Source organism: Megalopta genalis, chromosome 10 (genome assembly GCF_051020955.1).
Source record: "Megalopta genalis isolate 19385.01 chromosome 10, iyMegGena1_principal, whole genome shotgun sequence".
Classification (NCBI taxonomy): Eukaryota; Metazoa; Arthropoda; class Insecta; order Hymenoptera; family Halictidae; genus Megalopta; species Megalopta genalis.
Genome location: NC_135022.1, coordinates 13,934,483 through 13,946,010, shown reverse-complemented (window position 1 = coordinate 13,946,010; position 11,528 = coordinate 13,934,483). Strand labels below are relative to the sequence as shown.

The following is an 11,528-nucleotide window of genomic DNA, read 5'->3' as shown; positions in this document are numbered from 1 at the left end:
ATACGTTTGCGCATGCACCTGTTGACAAGGAAAATCTATCTTCGACTTCCCGACTATACCGACCCCTAAATTACGGGGTCAGGTATTTCTTTCATATTTGTCTCTGGTTCTGTGCAGAAACCACTGTATCGTACTTGCAAAAATCTACACACATGTACTCGTTATATTAAAAACAAAAGAAGAAGCAAAGATTTTGCACACACATTTTAAGCACATCTTATTCTTTAGCTAAAATTAAATAGATTCTGTTGACATTGATTTACCAAAAAATATCAATGCAAGAACACGAATTAAAATTAATGTAATTAAGAAGATTCGCAAAATTTGTTAACGCGATTGTTGTTATTATATATGCGTATGGTTAATATACTGAAGCATTGATAATTTCTCAGAATCTGTTTAATTTTAATAGCAGTCTGTTTTTCGAAAAAAGATTCCCACTCGTATCATCGAACCAGCTTCGGGTATCCTGTTTCGAAAAAACAGAAAGCGGTGAACGAATCGATGCCCATAAAATGTTCAAAATATTCGCTACATTGTTTCGCATATGCAAAACTTGGCAGGTCAATGCAGACTTTATAATTTTCAAATTTGACATCTGCACATTCTGATTGAAATACTTGGACGCGCTTCGACAGAAGCGAATAAATTGCTCTTCTGTTATAAATGTAATCCAGACAGCGTAAAAATGTCAACAAATCGAACGTCCTGTGCACCGTGTCGCGTTACATTACGCTGTGTGTGTGTGTGTGTGTGTGTGTGTGTGTGTGTGTGTGTGTGTGTGTGTGGATGAAAGATTCAGCTATTTATCAAGGTTCATCAAACAGATGTGCGGTTTCCTTGCGCCCGCCAATCGGCGCATTTACACACGCATACATGTCCGCGTGCACGAGCTATAGTTGTAGCAATAAAATTCCATATTCGTGCGCGTGCGCTTCCGTCTGCTTTCGCGCAGGCGTGCAGATAATACAATTATCGATACTAAGAATTTCCTGCACGAAATTGCAGCATTGTTCGCCCGTTATTGCGTAAACCCGGCATAAATGTATCACCGATGCTGCGGGAAATCTCGAATTTCAAACTTGTCTATCCGGACTCGAAGCGTTCCGTCCAAGTATTCGTTTCAATCATGAATGAGTTTCACTACTTAAAATCACCGTCTTATCGCTTCGAGACGTATCAAAGAATTCCTAGACGATTCAGACTGTCGCCGATTTTCCTTGATGACATTTTCGCTAATATAGAAGGAAGGGCCCGTTTCGATGGTACCAAGAGTCCCGCGATACCGGTCGCGTCACTATTATAGTTAACAACATTGTTCGATCGACTCACCTCCGAGGACGTCAGGTAACAAAGTCTTGAATCCGTGCTCTCCAAAGAAGCCTGCTGCACGATCCCATATCTACTCTCTCTGTCGGACATGTAGTCGGATCTCACGCTGTCCTGTCTGTCGAAAGTGCCCCTGTAAAATGACAAAGAAAGAGCGTGCTATGCTGTCAAGTTGCAACGGGCAATAGAATAAATCGAAGTCGAGAATACAAGAAATCGCAGTGCACGAGAAAACAGATGGAAGAAGTTACATTAAAAAGAAATTGCACAAAAGGTCCTACTATTTTCGTTTCACACTTTGCTATGACTAATCGTACCAGTCGTAATTTTAGACTCTAAACCAACCTCCGAGTTGCTTCCAATTTTTAAATCATATACTCGAGGTGTTTAAAAATTATACTTCTACATTCTCGTTCAGCTACGTATGCACCTTGGAAATGAAAAATACTTAGCGTTCTTATTGTCAGCAGTATTAATTAATTTAGAAATCATGGGGTAGGGAAGCCGATTACTGTACGGTGACCAATTGCTGCGCCTTTGGCGTGTTTCTTAGGTGTAGTTAACTTTACATTTATTGAGTAAGACAAATCATATTTTTCTATTGAAAAGTAAACGAAATGATAGAATAAAGAGGTTTGACAAGTCTTGTTCGATAAATGTAAAGTTAATTATGTCTGAAGACGAACCAAAGGCACAGCAAAAATCCCACAGTAACCGGATCCACTACCCTAGTCAATCAGTATCGAAAACAGCACTGTGTTTCCGTTTTCCAAGATAAGTAACTAAACCAGACTGAAAACAGAAATCTTAAACAATTAGCCAGTAATACTTTATAAGTATCTTTGTTATCGAAATACAAGGTGCTTCGACCTCGGAGGTGACACGTACAAAAAATCAACTTTGCGGCATCTAGAAACAGTAACACCAGCTTTGTAAGATCTAGAAACCGTAGATGGGTCAACGAGACGACGAATGAAAACGTCCGGTTTCTCACCTCTGTTCCAAAGAGTCGGCCCGATTCGACTTGTACCCGCTGTCGTTCAGGCTGCCCTCGTGCCTGAGCGATGGCAAGGAGTCCCACGGAGACTCTCGTTTGTGTCCCATGTAACTTGGATTTATCGAGCTCGATGCACCGGATCCCAGAGTCGAGCTTCCCGATTGCCATCCGTCGGAATGCCGGAACCAATGCGCGCGAGCCGATTCCCCGCTGCAGCTGGCGCATCTTGAAATATCATTGATCACGCATACAGTCTGTCCAATTCATGCATCATCTTTCAACGTACTCTCTTTCACTGGTCGACCATATCCGATAGACCCTAGCAGACGATATCTCAAACGGAACACCATAAACAACCCGATAATTACCTGGAGTTGTAGTCGCTCAGGTAACCGCGGTCTCGATCGACGTCCCGCTCCCTCTTCTCCCGCACCATTTCGTTGCGGTCGCTGTAGTAGCCGTCCCTGTCCTTGCTGTTTTGCCTTTCGTTGCAGTATCGGTAGGACAGCGGCAACGTCGACGACTTGTTGTTGGAGCCAGGACCTGGGAAGCACGAGCAACATGTTGAATGAAGTCTAGAGCCGGTGACACGGCTTAAGTAACTCGACTTACGTCTCCGCGACACGTGAGGTGTGCGCTGCACGTTCAGTGGTATGTTTTCCGCCATCTCTGCAACATTCGAAGCGTTTGGATAGGTCGTTATCATGAGATTGCGGAACACTCGATCAGATTTCGAACGGCTGTCGTCGGATTCTCGGTGACACGTTCAGTATTTTGCGACCAGTGAAATGGGATCGTTACCTTGCCGCAATGGTGTTCAATGCAAAAGTTGATGCAGGCCGAACGATAGCCGAACTTTCATTTCGCGTGGAACTGTGTTGACACGCACAGTTGGGTAACAGTGTTTGACGTGTAGAACGTGCCTATGAGAATCCGTTGACAGCAGGTCGTGCTACCTTTTTCTCGAGGACTGTAGACCTTGTCTGGTCGGGAGGATGCGGGAACGAGTCGGAAACTCACCTAGGTTCTCCATGCTCTGGGTGAAGAGCGCCTCGAAGGTGCGCAAGCTGTAACTCTCCGCGTCCATACCCTTCTCCAAGGTGTTCCTCAGGTGCATCTCGTACTCTAGGAGCAGCCTGCTGGTCGGGCTGCCGGGCGTCGAGACGGATTGCATGTTTTGCTGTTGATATGTCTGGCCGCTGTTGCAGTGCCGCGAGTTACAATGACTGGGCTGCTCCATGTCCGAATTGCCGTTCGACGAGCTCGGCGTGGTCGCGTAACACTGATTATCGAAGATGACATTGTCCGACGGCGGCGACATGTCACCTGTGCACCGATTACGTTCCGAATCTAAATACGGCCTGCCTCTGCTGCCTACGACAAAACAGGTGCCCCCTCGTGCAGCAATTCGAAACGGCGACGATGTTCGGACGAAAAGTATCGTTAGAGTTAGGTGTCCCGTTCGGGACGGTTCAACGATGCTTTGACATGCGCCATGCACCATGCGCCATGCACCCCTGCTGACCGATCCACGCACCCCATGTCACTTTATTTATATAACACGCCGGGTGCCTTTCCCTTTTTAAACGTTATGACATTAAGCGGTGATATGCAACCGCGCGCGAGCGCGCGCGCATACACACGCACACACCGCACACGCGTGCCGACCTCTCGCGTAAAAGTCAACTATGTCGGCGGCTTAACCCCTTGCCTTATCAATTATCTCCTGACCACCCTGGCGAGTGGCGATTCATTTGTTAATCTAGTTTCCAAGCAGAGGCTGAACTTGTCGATACGACGTAAGTATGTGTTTATTTTAAACGATTCGTGTTTGTACGCACTGAATTGCACCGGGTGTAGTTGAATTGATGGCGCGTCCAGGGAAAGGATGATTTCGCACGAAAAATATATGTTAGAAATATGTGGTAACCTTTTTCCATTTAGGATCTCTTTTTCAAAAGGTTATTTTAGCCGAGACACTTACGCCACGGTTTCAGTGAAATTGATTTTTATTAATACGTGGGAAATAATACGTTAACAATCCATTCTAGAACTACCAAAACGATTGCTTTCTGATATTTTCATTTACGGCTACTGAAATTGTAAAAACATTCCTATCAGAGACTGTTGGATGAACTTCTTTGTGTGTGTGTTCGAGCATACACAATGGCGACCATATACTTGAGACCATTTGAAAAACGGTGTAACTTTTTTCAAACTGGACTAAATTGCTCGAATATTTTTTTATAGACCAGAAGGACTAGCCTATTAGACAATGATTAAAATACTTCTTTTTAATGTTTCTTTTACTTGGAATGGGGCAAAAAAACTCATGTTCTTCAACTTTTTTATCTGAGCCTATAACGAAAATATAGAAAATGCGTTTTGTGGATCTCGGTAACTTGTTATGCATGCTGAAAATTTCATCGAAATCAGTTGACGCAGATTCAAATTACAAGTGTCGAAAGGTTTGAAAAGACTGCGGATTTCTTACAGTTATTGGTCGAAAGTGTCGAAAATCGTGACAAAACTGCGATCTTTAAATGTTTGCAGCACATATCAAGGTCATCCGATTTCGATAAAATTTTCAGCATGCGTATAAGTTACAGATATCTACGAAAAGCAATTTTTAAATTTCCGTTATGAGCGCAGATAAAAAAATTAAAAAGCGAGAGTTTTTTTATTTCTTTTCGCCATTCAATAGCAAAATCTAGAAAAGCATTTTAATCATTGTCTAGTAAACCAATCCCCCATTTAGTACAGTTTTAAAAATATTATACCATTTTTCAAATGATCTTAAGTATATGTCTACCACTGTGTGTATTATACACAAAATTGTTAAGAAATAATATACGTTAGCCGCGTTTGGGGTCGGTAATTCTAGTTTCAATAGCTACTAATGCTATTAATTTTAATTAATTTTAATGCTATTAAAAATATTCGAACACCTTTATAACGGTGTAAACGGTATAAACACCTCTAATCTTTTTAAGATTAGATCAAGTAACTTTTTTTTAGATGTTAGAGAGACTAGTTTACTAGATATTATCAAAATAAATTTTGCAGAAATTGCAATTGATTGGAATGACGAGAAAAGTAAAAATTTGACTCCTTTTTTCGTTATAAGTTCAGATAGATAAACATAAAAAAGCATCGTTTTTTAATTGTTTTCGTTATTCCGACGAATAATGATTCTAGATAAATTATTTTTAGATATTATCTAATAAACTAGCGCCTCTCTGATATTTCAAAAAAGTTCAATTCGTTTGGTCGAATTTTAAAAAAAAAGTTATTTTGTTTTAAAAAGTATGCGTTCAGACCTAAAGATTTTGCTAAATCTTTCCGATGTTATTAAACTTCACGTACATTCAATAAATAGTCGAACGTCATTCTCTTCAAAATTAGGTCCCGAATGAAAAAATCGTGCATTTTCGACTTGTTTTTTAAATGTAGGATTACTTTCCTTCGTAACATGCACTAAGGAGTATTCATAATTATTGAATTCAATATAATGAGCTCACAACGTGCCTGTATCGATATTATAAGGCAAGGGGTTAATCATAAGGCAAGAGGTCATGATTTTAACGAGGGTTTCTCGTGTAACCTAACTCTAACTATGTACGATTGTTTACTGAACCAACCCAAACATATTTGCCATATCCGGTTGATGTTATTTTTGTATTTTTAGAAAAAGAAACCATCGTTTGTATCTTAATTATTTATTTATATTTTTATGAATCAGAAACTATAAACCATATTGTGAAACCTTTTACGTAAATGTTATATTGTTAACGAAGATGTCTAACTAAAGATTAAAATTTTCGAAAAGTAATTATTTTCGGAATGAATAAATTCTTCTTCTTCTATTTTTCAAAAATCATTTCAAAATTAATAAAAACATTCTTTGGTTTCGAATTTAACACGTACAAGGTTGTTATTCCTCGACTTTTCATTCTAGCCACTTGATGTGGTCACTAATGGCTGTCATCAAATATTTTATTATGTCATCGATCGACAAGTAATTAGCTGGCACGTAGTAGATGCGTACAAGCTAACACACGCGGTGCACGTGGCACAGAATGTGTTAATTATGCATGGCAATCTCGTCGTGAACATTGAGTATCCAGTGATTGTTAATTATTATACCAGTTGATGTAAAAATGCTCGAGATTAGAACGACAATTTTATACAGAACAATTATACTGTCCTGGACAAAAGATAGCACATATAATTTCTCAAAAACTACGTGAAATTTCTCAAATGTAAATTATAGTATTTAAAGCATATTTAAAGCATTTACATTTGAGAAATTTCACATAGTTTTCGAGAAATTAAAGATAGCATACATGTGCTATCTTTTTGTCCAGGACTGTAGTACTGATACGTTGCCATAATCTTTCTTAGAACAAAAAAGAAACCGTTATCCGTTGGAAGAAAATAAGATTTTTTGTGAGAAAACGCATGAAAGATATAATTTTTATAGGAATAGTGGTCCTCTGTGTGATGGCTATATAATTTCTTTCTCAAAGTACAAAACTAACACTAATCAAATACAACAAAATCCTCAGGTTCATAAAGTGAACAACTAAACAAAATTACTTTGCATATGTCATTCCTCAGTTGTCACGACTAAATAATATCATTTGTACGAGAATGAAAAATTGCGACCAAAGTCTGGATATTGGTGTCTCTAGTATCGTTAGCGAATATCCTGTGAAGCAAACATTGAAATTAACACTAGAACTACCAATGATCAATTGTCATTACCTTCTAAAAGTAACAAAGCTGCATTTATTCACATTGCATGCAACTTTTATCGAAATATACTCTAACTCTTTACTAATAATAGCATGTATACTAATATAAGCACATCAATTATGAGCTCAAAATTTTGTTGTAGAGTACAGTAGTTCTAGAGTTCAAATTTTCAACTAGTTTAAATACTGATCAAATTTCGCATAACATATTAGATTTGCAAATAGACAAATGAAAATCTAATTTCTATGAAAACTTATTAGTCCGATTTATGTATTGTAGTTGATACGTAAACTATATTAATTTTATAAGTAGATTTTGATTTACTTTGCGTTTGACAAATCTACGATTCTATGCAAAATTCACCGATCAACTGTATCTTATTATTAGTTGGTAGTAACGAAGTTGTTAATAAAAGATTTGTTATATGTACCAATATACTGGTGTCCCATGTCGTGGACGCTCCTGGAAGCCTGGAATTTGTTGCTGTACGGAGCTCGGTACGGATGAGCATAGTTCTCGTTCTCAGACTCTTGCATGACGTATTTCTGGTTGTTATTGCTCGGATGGTAGTAGCTATGGTGGCTGTGTCTTTTTCTGGTCATTTCCGGCGACGTGGCGGGACTGTCGATGCTCGATATCGGCTTCAGCATCCTCTTCAGGGTGTTCGAGTCTAAACTAATCCCACCGTTCTGTGCGTTCTCGATCCTCATGTCATCGGTGCTCTTGCTCTTTGGCTTTTTACTGCTGTGATTGTTGTTCACTATGTTAAAGATATTGCCGTTTTGGATCTCCAAGTCGGTGTAATCGGCCGACTTCGTATGATGCAGCTGTTCTTTTCGCAGGGACTTGTTCTGCAACGTGCCGCCGGCTTGGGTACCCTCCGACTTCAGCATCTCGGTGCCATTCTGCTGGGTGCCGGTGTCTTGATTCTGCTTTGGTGTTTTCTTCGGGGAGACCAGCGTGCCTTTCTCCTCGGGGCTGTCGATCTGCAAGCGAGCGTGAACAGTTTTAGACAGCACACGGAAAACAATACAGTAGAATGCTTTTGTCAAATTGCATCAATGGGTTTCATTAAATAATTCATTAGTCTTTTCATACTGATTTGAATATGTGTGTAAACTCAATTATACATCTGCTATATTTCTACTATGCTATCTAGTATATTTATACTATAGTATCTGATATATAATGTCCAGTATATTTATATAATGTAGTATCCAGAATGTTTATACTATACTGTCTAGCATATTTATTCTATAGTATTTAACATATTTGTATTATAGTACCTCGTATAATTACACTATAGTATCTAGTATTATATATATATATATATATATTTGTGCTCTAGTATTTTATATACTTATGCTATAGTATCTAATATATTTATACTATTGTATCTAGTATATTTATACTACTGTATCTAATATATTTATACTGCAGTATCTAATATAGTATAATTAAATTATTTAATGTATTTTTAGTTTAATTTTATATAGATAATTATGTATAATTTCCAATTCTTTAGTATCCAGTATATTTGTACAATACTGTCTAGAATATTTATACTATTGTGTCTAGTATAAATATTATTATAAATATTATAGTATATACTCTAGTATATGATACTATAGTATCTAGTACAAATACTCATATTATTTAGTCTATTTGTATTACACTGTCTATGTGTTTTCCAATTATTTACGCTTTTTTTTTAATCAATATATGTAAAAAACATCATGATTGCTTTCAGAATCTGTTCAATGTAAGTCAGCAGGTTAATCCAATGTTCATGAAATCTGCAGGATCTATAATATGTTTCGAGGGATGGAGCAATAACCTTGACCACATAAAATACCTCTGTTATATATTTTTAGTGGTACATACAAACTTTACTTGCTAATGTTTATGGTGCCACGGTTCTATAACCTGTCAATAATTATCTGTTTTATTCCTGTTCCTCACAGCTCTTAAGCTGTCTTTCATCTTTCAAGATTACAATTTCTAGAAACCTTACACATTGAATCAAGAAAGTATATGCATACTCGGTTGTTTGAAATACATTAAGTCAGACACTACCATAGTAATATAATTTGTCTTTTTTGAAGCTATATTATACTCAATAATACAATGAACAATTAGTATTCAAGTTTACAATGTACTAAGATAATTGTAATGTGTAATTAATTGCACGATTTTTTAATTTTCTCGAAGTTCTTAATATTTCTAAAATTGTACGCCATTTTCGTAAAGTGTTGACAAATCTAAATCGTTTCAATCTAGTATTTTAATTTACATTCTTATAGAAAAAATTAAGTGTGAAAATAATTTTGCTTAGGTTGCAGGTCAGTGAACGTGTGGAATATTATAAACGACGAACCTCCAAAATAATGGTAAAGACTGGCCTTTATTCTGATCGACTAAAGAGTTGCAAACTATGTAAACCAACTGTAAAATCGATCTTCCCGTCTATCGTTTGTGCGCAAAATATTGTTTTTGTTCTGTAATCAATTTGAACGATATACAAATCAATGCTGGAACAGTTAAAAGACAGCTCGAAGAGCGCATCAGAAACCAACACTGACACGGGAAGTTTGGGAAATTCAAAAAAATATAAAAAACTCCATGTACAAGTAGAATAAGTCATCCATAACACATACCTATCTTTCGTTCGTACCATAATTCACTTTTAAGTGGTGATATTGAAAAAAAGTTTAAATCAAAGTTGAATGTTATTTTTATGTTTACAAGAATGTGTAAACAATGTTTTGAAAAAGTCGATACTTTCTGAGTTACCCCTTGCACCACCCCTTAAATTTCATTTTTTGATGATTTTAAATTCAGGTTGAAATGCTTTTCGGTACCCACTATCAATTCTTGTAAATATTTTATTTTATATATATTTTTTATAAATAAATAAAGCGTCTATATTATCGAATTTAAAGTCTGCTATAGCAGTCTTATTATTAGAGTGGTTTCATAACCTACATTATCAATTATATAAATTTCAGTCTGTAATATGAAATTCGATTGTGCTGCCATTACGAATCGTACACGTGATCAATTAATTTATTGAATTTCATATCACAGTCTGAAATTTATATAATTTATTATGTGAGTTATCTGTTATAAAACCACTCTGATAATGAAAATGCTATAGCAGACTTTAAATTCGACAATAGATGCCTTATTTATTTATAAAAATATACATATAAAATAAACTACTTACAAGAATGGATAGATGGTACCGAAAAGCACTTCAACTTAAATATAAAAAAATCAAAAAATGAAATTTAAGGGGTGGTAACTCAAAAAGTATCGACTTTTTCAAAAAATTGTTTACACGTTCTTGTAAACATAAAAATAACATTCAACTTTTGTTGAAACTTTTTTTCAATATCACCCCTTAAAAGTAAATTATGGCACGAAGGGAAAATAGATATGTGTTATGGATGACTTACTCTACTTGTACGCGGAGTTCCATATTTTCTTGAATTTCCGGGTTCTCAAACTTCCCTTGTGAGTACCAAAAAAAAATGTGACTTGCATCTGTCGAAGCTCACAAACATTGGTCGAGTCAGGATTGACAAAAAATATTATTCTCAACCGAATTAAAGTTGAATCGTACTTCTTCCGATGGATTGCGATATGTGAGACGTCATTCTGCAGAAGATTCGCAACCGCAGTGTATTTTTTTTTTATTAATTTCTTTCTTCCAATTCGTCTTAATGAATTGAAATTTTACCAATTTCGTTCTTTCTTCCAATTCGTCTTAATGAATTGAAATTTTACCAATTTCGTTCTTTCTTCCAATTCGTCTTAATGAATTGAAATTTTACCAATTTCGTTCTTTCTTCCAATTCGTCTTAATGTTCCATCCTTTACTGTACTATTCTCAGTTGTATTGTCAGTTGTATCCTCAGTTGTGTTAGGAATGCTAGGACACCTTGTATTTCACGAACGATGTACTTATTAGCTAGAAATATGAAAACGGCCTCGACATTTCATTAGAAGGTGTACAATTGAATATTCGTCGAATACATAATATGTTCTCAACAGGATGACTATCCCAGCTGGTATAGTAAGAGCTACATCGAAAATAGGCTCTTCCTAATTGACAGTCTAATTTCGGGGTCAGCTGTCTGCTTCGGCATAAGCCTATAGATTGTTATTATGATTCTATCATCTTAATTGTATAAATCTGTTATCTCAGAGCAAGATTGCTGTTTAGGTATCTCATCTAATATAATTTCTGCCATAATAATATTTTCTTATATATTTGTATGTGAAAGTGAACACAATGCTTTAACTGTTGCATGAAATATTGACATCACCTCTCTCTCTCTCCGGTCAAAATATAACGAAAGAAATTAGTATTTGCTAAAAGTGCATCGACGATAATTACGATTTACAAAGGCAGGCAATATTTAATTTTTTATTTAATCAA

At 36.5% G+C, this 11,528-nt stretch overlaps 1 protein-coding gene and 1 long non-coding RNA gene across 12 annotated transcripts in view; one reads left to right on the top strand and one right to left on the bottom strand.

The window, feature by feature from the left end:
* Positions 1–11,528, bottom strand: part of sif (guanine nucleotide exchange factor still life) — a 64,371-nt gene that overhangs the window by 38,599 nt on the left and 14,244 nt on the right. For all 10 annotated transcript variants that reach the window (XM_033470068.2, XM_033470066.2, XM_033470076.2 and 7 more), the window contains exons 7-12: positions 7,515–8,070; positions 3,347–3,700; positions 2,939–2,995; positions 2,695–2,869; positions 2,324–2,551; positions 1,333–1,462 (exon numbers count right to left, since the gene is read on the bottom strand). In XM_033470068.2, coding sequence (XP_033325959.1) covers positions 1,333–1,462; positions 2,324–2,551; positions 2,695–2,869; positions 2,939–2,995; positions 3,347–3,700; positions 7,515–8,070 — 1,500 coding nt within the window. The remainder of the gene's footprint in view (positions 1–1,332; positions 1,463–2,323; positions 2,552–2,694; positions 2,870–2,938; positions 2,996–3,346; positions 3,701–7,514; positions 8,071–11,528) is intronic.
* On the top strand, positions 3,430–10,025 carry LOC117220271 (uncharacterized). 2 transcript variants are annotated; one of them, XR_004490236.2, is made up of 3 exons: positions 3,450–4,125; positions 7,927–8,960; positions 9,420–10,025. It is a non-coding gene; the product is annotated as an uncharacterized LOC117220271 (long non-coding RNA). The 2 variants fall into 2 exon arrangements; XR_013034263.1 differs by lacking the exon at positions 9,420–10,025 and having other exon boundaries at positions 3,430–4,125; positions 7,927–8,988.